Source organism: Eptatretus burgeri, chromosome 7, assembly GCF_056783735.1.
Source record: "Eptatretus burgeri isolate ZD-2024b chromosome 7, Ebu_testis_v1, whole genome shotgun sequence".
NCBI lineage: Eukaryota > Metazoa > Chordata > Myxini > Myxiniformes > Myxinidae > Eptatretus > Eptatretus burgeri.
The window spans coordinates 29,464,607-29,484,056 of NC_140967.1; the positions used below are offsets into that span (position 1 = coordinate 29,464,607).

At 45.2% G+C, this 19,450-nt stretch overlaps 2 protein-coding genes across 6 annotated transcripts in view; one reads left to right on the forward strand and one right to left on the reverse strand.

Annotated features, from left to right (window-relative positions):
• Positions 1–19,450, forward strand: part of NUP93 (nucleoporin 93) — a 67,135-nt gene that overhangs the window by 30,397 nt on the left and 17,288 nt on the right. For 4 of the 5 annotated variants that reach the window (XM_085887879.1, XM_085887880.1, XM_085887883.1 and 1 more), the window contains exons 11-21: positions 2,891–3,048; positions 3,293–3,458; positions 3,605–3,698; positions 3,829–4,020; positions 4,604–4,730; positions 9,864–9,936; positions 10,063–10,107; positions 10,220–10,336; positions 18,420–18,538; positions 18,947–19,064; positions 19,366–19,449. In XM_085887879.1, coding sequence (XP_085744005.1) covers positions 2,891–3,048; positions 3,293–3,458; positions 3,605–3,698; positions 3,829–4,020; positions 4,604–4,730; positions 9,864–9,936; positions 10,063–10,107; positions 10,220–10,336; positions 18,420–18,538; positions 18,947–19,064; positions 19,366–19,449 — 1,293 coding nt within the window. The remainder of the gene's footprint in view (positions 1–2,890; positions 3,049–3,292; positions 3,459–3,604; positions 3,699–3,828; positions 4,021–4,603; positions 4,731–9,863; positions 9,937–10,062; positions 10,108–10,219; positions 10,337–18,419; positions 18,539–18,946; positions 19,065–19,365; position 19,450) is intronic. The other variant, XM_085887884.1, reaches the window with a different exon arrangement.
• LOC147022916 (palmitoyltransferase ZDHHC7-like) overlaps positions 4,875–19,450 on the reverse strand; it is a 44,930-nt gene continuing 30,354 nt past the window's right edge. Inside the window, exon 5 of the mRNA XM_085887897.1 lies at positions 4,875–5,306. Coding sequence (XP_085744023.1) covers positions 4,995–5,306 — 312 coding nt within the window. The 3' untranslated portion in view covers positions 4,875–4,994. The remainder of the gene's footprint in view (positions 5,307–19,450) is intronic.

Genomic DNA, 19,450 nt, shown 5'->3' on the forward strand with positions numbered 1-19,450 from the left:
GTGGAGAAAAACACGAAAGTTCTGTGCAGACAGACAGACAAATGGACAAACAAACAAACAGATCCAAATTGAATACCCTCCTTTGGTGAGGGTAAAAATACCTGCGTAGAACGAGGCTGACCCTGAAAACACCTTTCTCCAAGGAACAAAATTGAAGCTATAAACCAACTCGCAATGCCAGTATTGCAGTACAGCTGCGGAATAATAAGCTGGTCACAATCAGAAATCAAGAAACTGGATATCAAAACAAGGAAACTCCTCACCATCCACAAAATGTTTTACCAAAATCAATGCATCCTGAGAATGTGCTAACCGAGACGAGAAGGTGGTAGCGGCCTGATAGAGCTCAACCAAGTGTACAGAATGACAACTGTAGTTTTGGCTGAATATGTGAAAATTGCAACAGACTACTGAATCCAATTTGTAAGCAGACATGAAGACAACAAACCAGAGAAGGTATCCCTAACCCACCTCGCAATTTTTTTTCCAAAGACAGGTGTGAATGGAGAATGTCACACATGAAACTGAAACGATACCGGATACAGTCCCAACAATTGCAAAAGAGACAAAAGAAAAATATATGACGAAAAATATCAACAGATTTACACCGACAACTGGGAAACAATAGAAAAGCGGGAAGGTATTAAAAAAATAAAATAAAATAGAGTTGGATGGATTGGGAATAGACAAAGAAGGCTCTTTGGAATGGTTAAGAGGTCAGCTCAACTTGGATGGAGAACAAATCATTATAAATGCCCAAGACCAAGGACACTGCTCCTATGCCTGAAAATGGCAGGACGAAATCAATCGACAAGTGTAGGTTCTGCAAGGTGGAAACAAAGTACGAGCCACTACCTATCTGGATGTAAAAAACTCGTGTCAGAACATCTGTTCACCTGTGGAAGTAAAATAATGAATCGCATCTTGTGAAATGTGAATGTGGACACATAATATAGGGTGATTGAAAGCTCTGTAGATCACATGACTATCGCAAAGCATTAGTGTTTCTGTATTGCTCATGCTGAAACATTTTTTTTTCATCTCGGGATAAGTGCTCTTTGTCCACAAATTATGTACTCATTTTTCTTTATATGCTTTCAAATGCTTTTGGACAATATGGAGGTATGAAATCTGTTGTAAAGCATTGGCTAAATTCACTTTGTCACCATACAAGGAATGGTTTGCCAGAGAGCATCATGGGTAAAGACACTGACACAGAGTTGAGATAAAGATTCTAAACGCCTGCAGCATAAAACGTGCTTATTACGTCTCTGACAATGAGAAAGTCAGAACTCATTACGTTTGCAGAGTGGAGTGCTTGTAGTTTGTGAGTTTTTGTTGCAATGTTTGACTGACAGGCCACGAGTGAGTGGAATACAATCTCTGTTCAAATATACTGTGGTCTTGTTAATGCCATATAACTAACATATCTTAATAACTTAGGATCATTGATTAATATATTGTTGGTCTTTCTCAATGTTGAGAAAGTCCTCTCCTGAATCCACTAATAAATGCTCAACACCACCACCGTACCACTCAAAGCGAACACTTCAAACCAGATGACTTTCAACCTATGGCAATAATAACGAACGAATAATCCCTGCCCTGGGCCAAGTACATCTGGGCCTGGTGAAAGATCTGATTATTAGTCTATGCTTAGTTAAATGAAATATGTACCCCTCTCTTATGTTTGCTGCACTGATACTTTAAAATATACTTGATAATGGATCATTGCATACTGATGGCTGTTTAATAATGAATAGATATAGTGTGTTGGTTAACTGTGCAACAATATAATATTTTCTTTATTCCACTTGGTTGGCAATTTAAATTATATAAAGCTGCTCTGGTTGGCACCAGTGAGGCAGAGGAATGCTTAATTCTAATAAATTTGCTGTGAACACAGGGCATTGTTATGTTGAAATGAAGTATGCAATAGTCGTGAAGGGGGAGGACAGCGACGCAATGTAATTATCTGATGAAGCTTGAAAGTGCTCGAGGACATACCATAGGAATTTGCATTTGAAACAGTCATGACCATGTCCTTGAAAACGTTCTGTTTGTCTCCTATCAGAATGTGATTGGTCAATTCGCTTACATGTGAGTGGATCACTCTCCCCATTTCTGTTCCCTATATAAGAAAAACTGTTTGGAACATCAAGCCAGAAAGTAATCACGTTGCATTGATTGTCTTTCTCCATGATCATGTATTAAATAAATGATTCAACCTGTATTGTGACTGGAATTACATGAGTAAGGTTTCGAGTTTTCCACCACAAACCCAAAGGCACATCCACTGCCACATCTGCAAAAGTCTCAATGTCCCAGTTCCAGAAAACTCATCCATGGAAACGTGACCCATAAGCAATCACTGAAAACAAGGAAGTAACGCTCTCGTACGATCGAAGGATCCCATCGAGTGTGAACATAGAAAACAACGCATTGTGACCGGATTATAGTACTGAGGTACAAAGAAGAAAATAAGAAATTGCTAATTGAGGTTTCAGGACCCAGCAATTTTGGCTTGAACAAAACGCTTACAAAACCCCATCTCCTGCTGCATGGGGGATGGGCTAATAATAATCTGTACATTGTGCATTTCAACAGGCCTGATGTTTATAGTTGACCAGAAGATTTTAAAGTATAGTTATTATTAATGAACATGCATTACTTTGCCTGTTTCCAACAAAAGGCCAAATCAAACTTGAACCAACCATTTAGGTCAAAGCTTTGTTGTTCAAAGGTTATGATGAGTGTAATGTAATTTAGCAGCCATCATATTTGACTTGTAATTTTGCATATCCTTAACTATTACTAATATCATCATCATGCTTCTTTGTATAATTTCTCCACTCACTTGTATTTCTTGGCATTGATGGGAATCTTGCAGGACGGTGAAGTGGATGGTCACCCTGTTTGGGCATTACTCTACTACTGCCTGCGCTGTGGAGATGTAGCAGCTGCACTGACTGTAGCAAGGTGTGCTGAGGCTCAACTTGGGGAATTTCTCACTTGGCTTCATGAATATGCCCAGGATGATGGCAAAAGGTATGTGTGTACCACAATTTCTTCACACTCATCATTTATGATGGACAATGGTTTGAAAGTTGTTTGTTTTGTGATTGCGCAAAGCTCAAAAACACATCCTCACTATTGGCTTAAGGTCTATTCAAACACAGACATTATTTATTCTGAATTGTTTTTAATGTCTTTTCACGTACCTTTAGCTCTATTCTCAAATTCTGGGTGTTATCCTCCGTCAAACTCTTCGTATGTCTTTCGCCTTCCCCAGCCTGACACCCAGCGCTGCTGGAAGGCTGCGCACTCAGTACCGGCGGGGTGTACGTGGTTGTACAGATCCTTATAAGCGAGCTGTTTGGGCTGTGGTGGGCCGATGTGACGTCGCCGATGCTCACGCCGAAGTGGCTGAGAAGACGGATGACTACATTTGGCTCAAAGTACATCTACAAATTGTGTAGCAAAGGCTTACTATAGCATAGAAAACAATGAGAATTTCACTTTCTTTCCACTGCCATCATTGCACGATAACAATTGCATTTTCCTGCTCTATAATTCTTATTTGCTATATTTCCCTCATTGGCAGCTAAGCCAAGTGAGCTTCGATGAGGAGGGCACAGTGATGGGACAAGATCACATCACATTGTCCCACTTTCAGACACAGCTCCTTGAGGATTATGGTGAGGCAAGTGTTGTCATGGTGTTGTTTTTTTTAATGTTTAAAACTGTTCCTGTTTCATGTTTTATGCTTGCTTGCTTCCTATTTTGCAATGCCATGCCAAATGTGCTTTTCTCTTGTGTGCTATGCAGGTGAGTCACATTTCTCAGCAGCCACCCAACCCTTCCTCTACTTCCAAGTACTCTTTCTGACGGCTCAGTTTGAGGCAGCCATTGCCTTTTTGTTTCGCATCGAATGCTTGCGGTCGCACGCAGTTCACATTGCTCTGACACTGCAAGAACTACGACTCTTGCTACTTTCTACAACACAGGCTGCACCGCTCTGTACGTACTCTGTCTCATTGTTGGTGCGGTACATATTTGCTTGCACGGTGTTTTTGGCATGAATAATTTCTGCGGTTTGGGAGATTTTTTTTTTTCTGTTCAGTTTATTTGCTCAGACTTGTGCAGGTGGCTTACTTTGTTAGCAAAACATTGTTGTACGGTTGTACATCAATCTGATAATTTTATGCCAAATAACTTCATTACATATCTATTATTATTATTTTTTCTTTTGGTTCATACCAAATTCCTGCCTTTTCGACAACACATTGCTTCCTTGCTGTCAGCGTCTTCGCCACGAATGACCAGCTCCGAAACTGGCAGGAAAGCATTGTCTAAAATGGTGTCACAGGTAAACTAGAGCGATTCGTCGTGCAGTCTTGTCTTGCCTTTTGTGGATCATTGGCTGTGAAAGCATGTGACATTTTGTAGCCAATTGATGACTCACAAAAGCAACACATCGCAGTCCACACAAATTGGAGGAGATTTTTTTAAGCTGAATTTGTTGTTTGTGTGTTTGCCCACACCATACCTCTCCCTCTTTCCCCAGTTTTTGAGAGTAATATTTTTCTTCCCTTATGTGCAGTGAGTCGAGAACATACAGACCCAGCCCCACTGCGTAGGCTCAATTTTGTACGTCTGGTGATGCTCTACACAAGGAAGTTTGAGCCTACAGATCCACGTGAGGCTTTGCAGTACTTCTATTTCCTCAGGTCAGGACTTACAAACTTATTCCTTGACCATTTCTTTATTTTTATTATTTGTATTCAAAGTCGAGGCTCATGGAGGAGCTCGAATGTAAAAAATAACAGGACGTAACAGAGCAAAAGGAACAGGAGAAAGATAAGGGGGAAACACACCAACAGCTTGGTTGAGGGATAAAATAGAGGGAGACTTGGAGAAATAAGGGATGTGGGGAAGAATGAGGGGTAGAGGAGGACACATGGGGTGGACAAGGTGGATACAGGAGCAAACTGTCAGGAAGGCTCTTGTACGAGCCTCGACATTGTATACAAAAAAAGGCAAAACTGGAAATATTTGCAAATAGATAGGCTTGGGAACGGTTGACGGGAGTAGAAAAGTTCATGGTTTTGGATGGGGATGATCTGAGATGGTGATGAACAAATGTCTTGAAAACCTGGTGGAAGGATGACATTAAAGAGTATGTGGAGGTTGGTTCCACATGTGGGAAAAAGAGGAATAAATGAGTGGAGGTGAGCATTGATCCTGGATTGAGGTAGTTTCACCAGAAGTGGGTTGATGATGGACCATGTGAGCCCTGCAGAAACCTGTGGGGGAGGGTGGGATAGAGCAGAGGGTGCAAGATTATAAAGGAGGTGGTAGAAGACTGTGAAACCATCGACCTGTCTGCTATGACTTAGTGATAGACCCACAGATTCAGCTTCATCTTCATCCCAAGGCAGTTTTCTGGACACAGTCCCATTCCTGATCTTCATCAATTATCTATCTGACTGGAAAATCCTCTTTATATATTTGCTGATAACTCCTCCCTCTGCCGTGATATCCCTCAGACAGGTGGCTGCAGCTGCTTTCCTCTCTGCAGACCTTGATAAAACCACAAGATGGTCGAGCACTTGGAATATCTCTTTCAATACTGACAAATCTCACACTCTCACGACCTCTCTCCAAAAGGACCATCTGGCAAATCCCCCATCTACTTTTTAAACAATCCTATTGAGGAGGTTCAGTCATTCAAACTCCTGGATCCAACTATCACCATGATATTTCTTGGACAAACCACATTTCAACATTGGCCTCCAAAGCCAGCTACAGACTGGCATCCTCCATCATATAAAGTCCTTCCTTGGAGCACCTGAACTCCTATCCACCTACAAGGCCTTCATCCGCATCTTGACTGAGTACTGCTCTCCCCTGTCTACAATGCCTCACATCTTACTCAACTTGACGCCGTGAAAACCAAGGCCTTCAAGATTATTGGAATCTTCCGCGTCGTGCTGAAGCTGAGTCTATTGGCTTCACTTCACCATCGCAGATAGATTGGTGGTCTCTCTGTCTTTTATGGTCTCCTTTCTGGTCTTCCACCCTCTGCTCTTTCACTGCTTTGTCCCACATCCCCCATCCCCAGGTTTCTGCAGTGCTCACAAGGTCTTTAAGACGGCTGTTCAACACCATCTCAGGTCATTCCCAATCCAAAATCATGATCTTTTCTACCCTCGTTAACCCCACCCAAATCCCTCCTCCTTCCAACTTACCAGTTTTCCCTCTTTGAAGTTTCCTTATTTATCCATTTTGTTTCACTCAAGTGTGTGTGTTTTGCGTCCTGTTTTTGTCTGTTACGTCCTGATCCGTTCAGTGCGCTAGCTCTTCCACGAGTCGAGAGTGTGTATGCAAAAAATCCCCCAAAAATAACACTTGCATCGTTTTAGAAGCCATACCTTTTATTCTCGAGCATTTTCAGAACATACAGGACTGATAAAGATGCCAGAATAAATCACCAAATTACCAAATCTGGAGATCGCAAAATCGCTGAAAAAAAACTACTTTGTGTTGCACATAAAAAAATGTGCTTTTCTGTGGAGTGGCTAAGAAACATTATAAAACCTTAGAAGGAAAATCGGATGTTATTCGTCAAATTGATGCTGGCGAATGTGTGTTGTTGCTGGGTTATTATTTCTGCCTCCGACCAGGGTGCGTACCCTCTATGAAAATGGCAGTTCATTGCACATCTTGGCTGGTTTGACTGCTTCCGGAAGAGATACCGAAGGTAATATTGTTGCGGGGCCGGATATCGGCTGCGAGCACGACTGCTTGATGGAGCAGCAGAGTCGGCTCGACCGATCACCCGGAATTTAGATCGTACCTTTTCGGAAAACTCCGGAAAAGTACGGTCCCTTTCGGACTGTGAAGGGTCAATATTTCTACCACGTGGTGCAGGGTTATTTGCCAATTTTCAAAATACCTAGCGATCCACGTGGCGATTTACCGAGTCTCCACACCCTCGACGGCACCCGTACGGAACGAGCCGCTTAGCGTACTCAAACCGTGTGCGACCCGAGCGGTTTATCGCCGAGATCCGTCGGTCCAAATTTCCCGTTACAGCGGAAACAGCCTGGCTAATTTCCCAACACGCAGCACGCTAAGCCAATGGAGGAAAGGACACGAGCGAGCGGATTCATTTCACAAATGGGGAATATTTATTAACAATGGGCATAGCAGGGAGGGGAACACAAAAGAGCAGTTATCCGAATATTAATAAGCACGTATGTACAGCACGGCACTTATACAATTTCCTACTTATTGGACTGGCACCACAAACACACACACGCACACACCCAAAATAATCGGACCAAAAACGGTCTTTATTAAGGCCTCCAGCTCGGATGGAAAGGACGAGCTGAAGACCAGATTCTGCCTCGGACCTGTCCACCTCATGTGGTCTTCGAGCTGTTTGTACCGGGCACCAGCGAGGGCGAGCTGAATCCAACCACCGCGAGCCACGATCAGCTTCCTGAGCTCCGGCGGATCCTCTCACGCTCCAGAACACGCGCTGGTGAGACGAGGCGCCGATCCTTCACAATCCGCTGCGTCGATTCCCCCGAAGAACCACCAACCACCTTCCGAACAACCACCAACCAAGAACAAGAACCCAAGAGAGCAAAGAACAGCCAACCAAGAAGCGCAAAAGAACCAACTTCTGTCTCTCCGTTCCCTTCTTATCCCTTACGGGTGTGGCTCGCTTCCGGCGTGACTCGTTCGCCGTCGGTGGGGGCTGTCACATCCCATTTCTTGGAGTCCCCAAGCGAGCCGATGCATGTCCATATTAGGGAATGGAATTCAGTTCACTCAGCGTTGGGTGGGGGCTGTCGCATCCCATTTCTTCTAGTGCCCATGCGAGCCGATTCATGTCCATATTAGGGAATGGAATTCAGTTCGCGAATGCATTCTGAACACCACCCGCATTTCAGCGAGTGCTCAGAGAATGCCGGGAGCAGAGGGTTTTCGTTGGTGTTGTCATCGTTGGTGTTGTCATCGGTGGTGTTGTCATCGGTGGTATTATCGTTGGTGTTGTTAAATAAAAGAAAACCCTGACTATCAAAATAACTACGCAGCGCATTTACATTTAATCACCCATTAGACAAGGGACGGGAAGCTATCTATCCACATTTACTTACCAAAATAACTGAGCTATAGGACCTGTATGTTGTGTGCTCATGGCTTCCAGATTCGCAACAATATAAATGCAAACTCTTAAATATGTTCTTTATTTTTGTTTGAATATGTCTGATTGGGCTAGTGTAGGTTTTTTTTTTTTCGTGGAATGACAGGGGGGGGGGGAGATTGGGGTGTAGATGGGTTTGACAGGGAGATTGGTGGTGTGCCGGCTGGGATGGGCTGGACACTTGGTGCGGATGGGGGAAGAGAGAATGGCAACGAGAGCAGATAGGTTGAGGGAGCAAGGTAGAAGGAAAAGAGGTACACCATGGTTGAGATGGGAAGATTGTGTGAGGAGGGATATCGGTAAGGTGGGGTGGTTGGAGAGTGTAGAGTTGGCTGAGGACAGAAGGAGGTGGAGGAGTATCATGGTCAAGGCAGGGCAGAAGCTTGGTGCCATCGGACCTCACCCATTATAAAGAGAAGAGGAGACGAGGAAGAAGTAATTGTTGTTTTTATTTTTCTTAATATTTGTTTTTGAATATAACTGCCATTAACTAAAAAAAGGGGTGATGTCGATGATAAAAAGCGAGGTATAATTGGTGAAGTGGCTATGTTTCAAACGTACCCCTCCCCCCTCCTTATTCCGTTAATTATTATGACAAAAATTGATTTGATTTACGTTATTTCAATATTCGGCGCAACTTTCAAGAACCCATCCCCGATGTAAACCGGGGTATTACAGTATTCAATATTTCATTTGATCCTGTTACAAAGGTGGACGGAGGTTGTGTTTTCACCCCTGTCTGTTTGCCTGTGAAAAGAATATCTCAAAAAGTTAAGGTCTGATTCGGACGAAATTTGGTGGACAGGTTAGGTGTTTGGTGAGAACAAGCTGATAAGATTTTGTTTGAGGTCTGGATGCAGATCCGGCCTATCAGTGGGAAACAAAAGATGAAGGGCCAAGTTTACGAAAGGAGCTTAGCAAGCCTCTTGCTGAGTCCTCCTAACTCTTAGTCGCTGACAAAAACGTTATTGTAGGCGTGCAGCTAATTGCATGTCTAGCAATTTACGAAGGAAGATAAACAGCCAACTTAGTTGTGCGCGTCAACTAAGTGCGATTGACAACTAACTTTGAATGGGTGATCATCGCACGATTAGTAATTGTACACGCGTCTAACTCTTAAACGCTTTTCGTTAATTTGGCCCAAACTGTTCAGCCGGGCACAGGTATGTGCTCTACCTTGTGATGTTTTAGCTTTCTTACGTGTTTTTTTTTTTTGCTTATAATTATGCTATTTAGTCAGCATTCAAGGAAGACAGAAGGGGCCATAATAACAGGCCCATGTAATTAGCTTTTACCATTCTTGAAGGGATAGGAGAGGTTTTGGTAATCTATTTATGTGTCAGTGTGTGTGCGCATGCAGGTCTACTTTTAATACAGATCGTTCATTCTCAGATGTAACAATCTATATACCCTGCTGCTATTAAAAGTAAGCGAGTGAGGGAATCTGCATTGATTCTCAGATCTGTTGTGTATATGTGTATGTATATATATATATATATATATATATATATATATATATATATATATATATATATATATATATATATATATATATATATATATATATATATATATATGTAAAATGTACTCTGGTGAGGCATTGCATTGCTGATTGCTTGATCTTGGCTGTCTGCATCTGTGGCAGGTCTGAAAAGAATGGGCAAGGGGAAAGCATGTTCTTATGCTGTGTGGCGGAACTTGTGATGGAAACGCGAGAGGTGAGCTGCAACTCGGCCAAACAATGCTGGTTGGGAGATAAACAAGTTTTTAAGTTTAAACATTCGTTGATGTTTCTTCCCCCCCCCCCCTCCCCCCTTTCAATCTGCCGTGTACGCATGTTGTAGTTTGATATGCTGCTGGGCAGGTTGGAACAAGATGGGACCAGAAGGGTAATTATCACACAAACTGCACATTTTTTTCCCCTCTTCATTTAAAGTCGATCCAAGTGGATGGCTCCCTGATGCTTATTTCATTTTTTGTTTGTATTTTTTCTCAAACCAGTCCGGCGCTGTTGATAAATTTTGCCCAGACATCAAGGACACAGTCTGCTCTATTGCCGCTGTAGCTGAGAATAAGGGCTTGTTTGAAGAAGCTGTCAAGCTATACGACTTGGCGGGGGTAAGTTTTCATTCTTCTCTTTCTACTCAACCTCCAAGACGGTCACCTTTGAGGACAGTCTTGAGCCTCTCCCATTCCTGAAGAGATGTGAGAGGGTATTGTAGTTGGTATGAGTGTGCATGCGCATTCGTGTTTGGGCGTGCGTATGTCAGTGTGTCCGCACTCAGACCAATTTTAGCATTGCGTCCTTAAGCGCAATTTGACGTGCCTAGCAAAACCATAACATTTTTATACCTCTGCCGCCAAAGTCGCCGGAGGCATTATGTTTTCGGGTTGTCCATACGTATGTCCGTCCGTGCTCATTTTCTCTGTTTTCTCTGCAACTGCTTATCCGATTGACATGAAATTTTCACCAGAGGTGCGACTACTCATGTAGAATGTTTTTGTGATAATTATGACGTCGTAGGTCATGTTGTGTGGCAGCCATGTTGGTAAAAAAGAAAAACATTGGACCTCTGGATCTCCAAAACCGCTCCATGGAAAAAATTAAAACTTGGCACATGTCAAGTACTCCCCATGGGAAACAAGTGATTTTTTTGATGTCATTGGTGGTTTCGTTGTGACGTCATAATTGCATAAGTCAAACACTATCCGATCAGTATGACAATTTTGAGGGTCATCTTGGGCTAAATTGTACCGGGGGGGGGGGGGGATTGATGACATCATCGGTCACATAGTTCGGCAGCCATATTGTTTCACCATAAAAACCTTCAAAAATCCTCTTCTCCGAAATGGCTGAACAGATCGAGTCGAAACTTTTCAGGTATGATCACCCATCCATGAGGAACAAAAAAGTTTTCCACCTATTACGCCATAGGTCACATGGTTTGGCAGCGATGATTTTTTTTTTTTTTAAAGAATAAACTTTTAAAAACATTCTTCTCCAGAATGGCTTGACAGATCGAGGGAAAACTTCACCCACATGTTCCCCAAGCCTTGGGGATACCAAGGTTTTCACGAATAATTAATGAGTCACATGGTCTGGCAGCCATATTGGATTGAACGAAAATCTTAAAAAAAAAAATATATTTCTCTTGAACCGCTTTATCAATCGACATGAAACGTCAGTTATGATCTAGTAGTCATGGGGAATACATGTTTTCTCGTAAATTTCGATGGGATCTAGTAAATTTTGATCTGATCGGACGCATGATCTGGCAGCCAAAATTATTTAATATTTTGAATCTGGGTTCAGGGATTTAAATAAAACTTGGTATAAGTATGTATAATGATGTAATGATGTGGGTGCAGTGTGACCACTCCTCATTTTCATAAATGCCAAGGTGAGCCAATGAAAAAAGCCAATAATTCACAAGGTTTCGGAAAAGCAATGATAATTAATAGAAAACCTATGTGCCAAGAAAACCTATAGAAAACCAAGACACCAAGGTGAACAACGAATAGCCAAGATCTTGTGAAAAAAGCCAAGGAGTGGTCACATTGTGTGGGTGGAGGCATATCTGGCAAACGTCAAAGAGAGCCCTTCCAGTTAAATCCAATTTAACCATAAATTGATTTGTTACTTTGTGCATTACGTCAAAGTTCGGGATGACTAATCCTATGTTTTATAATTTTTTTAATCTCTTCACCCCTTGTCTGTCTGTGTATCTTTATTGTTATCAATGGCCATATTTTACTCCAGTGCGCACCGGCTTATAATTAGCGCTCAGATGAGGCTTCTTTGGGGAGCAGAGGTTGCCGGAGTATGCTTTGACCCCTGCCTGCTGCGTCGCCTCCCATTGGTCCTCCTTTTCCGCAGCCTGACATTGTGGCTTGGTCTCCATTACTTGCCTTGCTTGCCATTGGAATCGCAGCACGTTGTAGTTTTCAGTTGCGCAGCGCTAATGTCGGCCCTGAATGGGTGTCTGTGTAATTATGGTGTCGGTATGGTTATGGTGTGGCAAGATGTCGGGGTGGGAATAGAATTGGGAAAAGGGTTTGAAGGGATCGAGGACGGAAAGTACTGTATTTGAAATGTATTTAAACGAAGAGGACGGTTTACAGGAATGTACTGGGTTTGGGAGGTTGAGGGGGAAAGGGTGAGAGATATGGATGGATGGATAGAGGGATGGATGGATAAATGAAGAAGTCTCAAGAAGGTGGGAAATCACAACGGGGATGCATTTTCTTCCTACCCTGATACGAGGGGCAGGGCCCTGACTAAAGACCATTACGAATGAAATACTTAACTGAGGGTTCCTTGTGTGTTTTGAATGCTTTCCCTGGGGACTAGTATGGACAGTACCAGCAGGATTACCTGGCATTGCCTGGTGCTGTTCTAATCCTGTTGCCATTTTTAAGAAACCAAATTTTTTTGTGGGGGGGGGGGGAGGTGTCTAAAATACTTCCCTACACCCACTAAGGAATGGGGTCAGAGATCATTTAATATTCCCTTTGACATAGCCACAAAGGCTTGGGCACGATAGAGCAATTAAATTTTAAAAAATCGAACTTTTTTTTTTTTCAAATGTATTTTTGACTAATACACTCCCTGGCACTCACTGATGAACCTCTGAAAGTTTCACGACGATCCATTCAGCCATCTCTGAGAAAAAAAAGACGATGCACACACCCACGGGTGCCAGCGATAGCTCATGTACTCTTTGCAAAAGACACCGTGGGGTCTTAAATATCCACCAATTAATGCCGGCAGATGGGATTCCCAGTTTAAAGTGCATCCGATGGACACATTGATGAATCGCCCTGCCTGTGAAACAGTGGATGACAGTTTATAGCTGCGTCGGGATTCAAACTCTGACGAGACAGCTTAGAGGTGAGTGTGCATTCTGTCAGCCTTTGACAAACAGTATAGGACTTTAAACTTATCCCTGGTGTAATCCCACCTTCATTTAAACATTTTAGTGCATCCCAAGTTGGTCTTTGCCATAGTTCTTGATTGATTTATTTTTATATATTCCATTTACTACTTCTACCATTTATTCTAAAACAAGTTACTTTATGAGAGCCCATTCACCAACTGCTCTTGGTACTCGATCGTATTCTTTCGAGATCAATGAAAACATGAAACAGATTCTTTGGCTTTGCCAAATACTGTACTTCTCTTGGCATTGCCTCAAAATAAAAACCACTTCTGTTGATGATCTTCCCGGCTTAAAACAAAACCTATTGTTGTTTGTAGTTACATCTCTTCTTTCAAACAACTTCTCACAAAATCAAAAATAGATGCATGTTCTGTAATAGCTTCTTTGCTGAAATTATATATATATATATATATATATATATATATATATATATATATATATATATATATATATATATATATATATATTCGTGTCCAGTGGGTCTAACCCCTAACTAGACGGATGGCAAAGCTTCTCCCTTACAGGCTTACAACCGAGGCTCGGAGATTAATGCGCGTGTGGGAAGGGGGCGCAATGGTGGAGGGGCGATCCACCTAGGAGGAGCACAGCACAAGGGGGAAGGGGGGGTATACTCGAACCCCACTACACATACATGGTTACAGTTTCTTAAAAGGAATACATTTAATGAAAATAAATGAATATTTTCAATGGACAATGATTAGAAAAAAAAGTCATGATGATAATAATTGAATATTAAATCCTAAAGTCGAGGCGCCTCTCACACAGACTCAAATACAGACAACGGGAACACAAAATGAAAAGAAAAAAACCCTCCTTTCGAATGTTCTTCGACTTAGCTTGGCGCAGAGCTGGTCCTTGTAGAACTGAAATCGAGGCGCTCCTATTCGCATGTGCAGATGTGCACAAAATGGCGCTTCTCTCGTAGCGGGACAAACGCACGCTAGGCAATCTGCGAGCGGCACTCCATACCAAAGCTTAGAGCCCCAGTGGAACGGCTTCGTGTGCCGATCATCCTCACCGACCCAAACTTGATTACCTCTTGAACCAAACACATGATTTTTATGAAACAATGCCACAAGCTTCACATCTGGTGCCTCACAAAGGTTTATTGACCGCATCTGCCCTCATTAAGGACGTCTACGGGTTTTTTGGTTTTCAAAAGGGGGTCTCAAAAAGTTTTCAAAGGATTCAGACGAACGTTGGTGGACAGGTTTGGTGTGTGACGATTCGATTTTGGTGTAAGATCTGGATCCGGATACGAGAATATTTTAAGTGATTTTTCACCATTGAGAAATAGGGCCAAAATGATATATCGCACTATTTCAAAAAGTTGTGGACAGATTTGTACAAAACTTGGTGGATGAGTTGGGTCGGGTGACAATAACAAACTGATTAGATTTTGGTTCAGGTCCTGATGCAGATCTAGCCTATCAGTGGGATACAAAACATAAACTGTTCAGCCTGGTGGAGGTATGTGCCACAGTTAGGGACTCGAGTTGACTTGACAAAATTGACTTGGGACTTGGTGTCTGGAGACTTGCGACTTGAGTTTATAATGACTTGTTCACGGTGTTTGGAAAATAATCGTTGAATCAACATTGATATAAAATGGGGTTTAAAATAAATGGTAAATGATTTTCAGTTGTCGGTATGTGTGGTTCAGTCAATGACAGTATATACCATGTACGTGTATAGAGTACATGCTTGCCAGAGCGCACGGCCGCCGGGTTGCATACCATTCTCCACTAATGTTCAAAGGAGAATGTCCACTCTCCGGATAGCACAGAGCAAACCATGCCCAGGTGGCAAGCACTCGCCTTACCAACATAGGAAAAGCACAACTTCATGCAAAGCATTTCATCGACATTCATGTCGAATTGGGGAGACTTGGCCCTGTGCACATCGTGACCCGATAAAATGATTTTGTGATTATTTAAATGCCATTTGACTTGGATTATTTAAACTTCGTCAATAATTGTAAATTATATCACAGCAATAATTAAAATTAATTGGTTATACTTTTCATTTTCTCGATTATCCCACCTTCTTTCTGCTTCAACAGTGTCCTGCCCCCTTCCTAATTCCCTTGCGTCCCACCCCCTTTTCCATTGCTTTTCCTTTCCTCTCCTCTCCTCTCCCTCCGCCTTTCCTCTCCTCTCCCTCCGCCTTTCCTCTCCTCTCCCTCCGCCTTTCCTCTCCTCTCCCTCCGCCTTTCCTCTCCTCTCCCTCCGCCTTTCCTCTCCTCTCCCTCCGCCTTTCCTCTCCTCTCCCTCCGCCTTTCCTCTCTTCTCCCTCCGCCTTTTCTCTCTTCTCCCTCCGCCTTTTCTCTCTTCTCCCTCCGCCTTTCCTCTCTTCTCCCTCCGCCTTTCCTCTCCTCTCCCTCCGCCTTTCCTCTCTTCTCCCTCCGCCTTTTCCTCTCTTCTCCCTCCGCCTTTCCTCTCCTCTCCCTCCGCCTTTCCTCTCTTCTCCCTCCGCCTTTCCTCTCTTCTCCCTCCGCCTTTCCTCTCTTCTCCCTCCGCCTTTCCTCTCCTCTCCCTCCGCCTTTCCTCTCCTCTCCCTCCGCCTTTCCTCTCCTCTCCCTCCGCCTTTCCTCTCCTCTCCCTCCGCCTTTCCCCTCCTCTCCCCTCCGCCTTTCCTCTCCTCTCCCCTCTCCTCTCCCCTCCGCCTTTGCTCTCCTCTCCCCTCCGCCTTTCCTCTCCTCTCCCCTCCGCCTTTCCTCTCCTCTCCCCTCCGCCTTTCCTCTCCTCTCCCCTCCGCCTTTCCTCTCCTCTCCCCTCCGCCTTTCCTCTCCTCTCCCCTCCGCCTTTCCTCTCCTCTCCCCTCCGCCTTTCCTCTCCTCTCCCCTCCGCCTTTCCTCTCCTCTCCCCTCCGCCTTTCCTCTCCTCTCCCCTCCGCCTTTCCTCTCCTCTCCCCTCCGCCTTTCCTCTCCTCTCCCCTCCGCCTTTCCTCTCCTCTCCCCTCCGCCTTTCCTCTCCTCTCCCCTCCGCCTTTCCTCTCCTCTCCCCTCCGCCTTTCCTCTCCTCTCCCCTCCGCCTTTACTCTCCTCTCCCCTCCGCCTTTCCTCTCCTCTCCCCTCCGCCTTTCCTCTCCTCTCCCCTCCGCCTTTCCTCTCCTCTCCCCTCCGCCTTTCCTCTCCTCTCCCCTCCGCCTTTACTCTCCTCTCCCCTCCGCCTTTCCTCTCCTCTCCCTCCGCCTTTCCTCTCCTCTCCCCTCCGCCTTTCCTCTCCTCTCCCCTCCGCCTTTCCTCTCCTCTCCCCTCCGCCTTTCCTCTCCTCTCCCCTCCGCCTTTCCTCTCCTCTCCCCTCCGCCTTTCCTCTCCTCTCCCTCCGCCTTTCCTCTCCTCTCCCTCCGCCTTTTCTCTCCTCTCCCTCCGCCTTTCCTCTCCTCTCCCTCCGCCTTTCCTCTCCTCTCCCTCCGCCCTTCCTCTCCTCTCCCTCCGCCTTTCCTCTCCTCTCCCTTCGCCTTTCCTCTCCTCTCCCTTCGCCTTTCCGCTCCTCTCCCTCTGCCTTTCCTCTCCTCTCCCTCCGCCTTTCCTCTCCTCTCCCTCCGCCTTTCCTCTCCTCTCCCTCCGCCTTTCCTCTCCTCTCCCTCCGCCTTTCCTCTCCTCTCCCTCCGCCTTTCCTCACCTCTCGCTCCGCCTTTCCACACCTCTCCCTCCGCCTTTCCTCTCCTCTCCCTCCGCCTTTCCTCTCCTCTCCCTCCGCCTTTCCTCTCCTCTCCCTTCGCCTTTCCTCTCCTCTCCCTCCGCCTTTCCTCTCCTCTCCCTTCGCCTTTCCTCTCCTCTCCCTTCGCCTTTCCTCTCCTCTCCCTTCGCCTTTCCTCTCCTCTCCCTTCGCCTTTCCTCTCCGCTCCCTTCGCCTTTCCTCTCCTCTCCCTCCGCCTTTCCTCTCCTCTCCCTCCGCCTTTCCGCTCCTCTCCCTCCGCCTTTCCTCTCCTTTCCCTCCGCCTTTCCTCTCCTCTCCCTTCGCCTTTCCTCTCCCTCCGCCTTTCCTCTCCTCTCCCTCCGCCTTTCCTCTCCTCTCCCTCCGCCTTTCCTCTCCTCTCCCTTCGCCTTTCCTCTCCTCTCCCTCCGCCTTTCCTCTCCCTCTCCCTCCGCCTTTCCTCTCCTCTCCCTCCGCCTTTCCTCTCCTCTCCCTTCGCCTTTCCTCTCCTCTCCCTCCGCCTTTCCTCTCCTCTCCCTTCGCCTTTCCTCTCCTCTCCCTTCGCCTTTCCTCTCCTCTCCCTTCGCCTTTCCTCTCCTCTCCCTTCGCCTTTCCTCTCCTCTCCCTTCGCCTTTCTCTCTCCTCTCCCTTCGCCTTTCTTCTCCTCTCCCTTCGCCTTTCCTCTCCTCTCCCTCCGCCTTTCCTCTCCTCTCCCTCCCCCTTTCCTCTCCTCTCCCTTCGCCTTTCCTCTCCTCTCCCTCCGCCTTTCCTCTCCTCTCCCTTCGCCTTTCCTCTCCTCTCCCTTCGCCTTTCCTCTCCTCTCCCTTCGCCTTTCCTCTCCTCTCCCTTCGCCTTTCCTCTCCTCTCCCTTCGCCTTTCCTCTCCTCTCCCTTCGCCTTTCCTCTCCTCTCCCTTCGCCTTTCCTCTCCTCTCCCTTCGCCTTTCCTCTCCTCTCCCTTCGCCTTTCCTCTCCTCTCCCTTCGCCTTTCCTCTCCTCTCCCTTCGCCTTTCCTCTCCTCTCCCTTCGCCTTTCCTCTCCTCTCCCTTCGCCTTTCCTCTCCTCTCCCTTCGCCTTTCCTCTCCTCTCCCTTCGCCTTTCCTCTCCTCTCCCTTCGCCTTTCCTCTCCTCTCCCTTCGCCTTTCCTCTCCTCTCCCTTCGCCTTTCCTCTCCTCTCCCTCCGCCTTTCCTCTCCTCTCCCTTCGCCTTTCCTCTCCTCTCCCTCCGCCTTTCCTCTCCTCTCCCTTCGCCTTTCCTCTCCTCTCCCTCCGCCTTTCCTCTCCTCTCCCTTCGCCTTTCCTCTCCTCTCCCTTCGCTTTTCCTCTCCTCTCGCTTCGCCTTTCCTCTCCTATCTCTCTCCTTTCTGTTGCCCTTCCTTTTCCTCTCCATTGTGTTGCCTTTCCTCTCCCTTCCTTTTGTTTTCCTTTACTTACCTCCTTCCCCTTTCTTTTGTGTATGTGTTGTGTAAATGGCTCTTGTTGGGAATCGTGGGTGAAGTAGTTGTTGATTTGTTTGTGACAATTGCAATAAACAAGAATAAAAAGCACAGAAAAAGATTTGTAACACTAGTTTCTTTGCACTGTATTTGCATTTTGTTCTAGAATGTGGACAAGGTTTTGGAGTTAATGAGTCGATTGCTCAGCCCTCTCGTGGCTGCACCTGGTGCACCACACTCTAACCGTGACCGCCTGAAAACAGCTGCATTGGAGATTGCTGACAGGTGCTCAATTGTCTTTTCATACTTCTTCTTTTTAACACAAGGGTTTTCTGATAAACAATGTCACGCAGCTTGCACAGAAGCGTGCTGTGTGATATCGCTGGCATGTTAAATTAGCCCATCGTGCTGAAAATGGGTTTGCATGTTTGTTATTCCCTGAGCATATAAACATGTACACTGTTGATGCGTCCATTTTCTACTATTGTCATGGTTTTGCATGCAATATATTTATAAGTTTCTCCATGAGCCTAAAATGATGTAAGAAAAAAAAAATAGAACAAGAGTACAGTGAAACTTGCTCGTACTTGAAAGTCCTTGTTCATCAACGTGCCTGTTTGATCCATCCAGCCATCAAATATGGTCGTGATAATGTGCATTTGGTGTGCTGATGTTTCTGCGGTTTGTAAGCAGGTATCGCACCCTGCACGTAGGCACGGACAAAGCACTGAGTACTACTTTCTACCTGCTACTTGACCTCATTACATTCTTTGATGAATATCATGCGGGGCAAGTGGATCGAGCAATTGATGTGAGTTGTACGAAAACTGTTTCAGCAGCACGGCGAATAATTGTTGGTGAAAATGTGCGACGGATCAGTTAAACCAGCTGCGATGTAAGACGATCTAATTACACTGGAGATCAACATTGATTGTTTGGAAAATACTTGGGTTTTATTTCCATAATCTTCCAGAAGATTACATGGTGAACTTCCTTTAGGCTCTTTTGCCTTGTTGTATCTATTAAGTAACGTATAATGTATTGTGGTAACATCATCTAATTGAAAGTTCCTTCAGGATCCCTGGTCATTGCAAAAAAAAAAATGTTTCCAGATAATGGATAAACTGAAGCTGCTTCCACTGAGCTTGGAAATGGTAGATGAACGTGCTGCAGCATTCAGGAACCTTTTGGATGAGG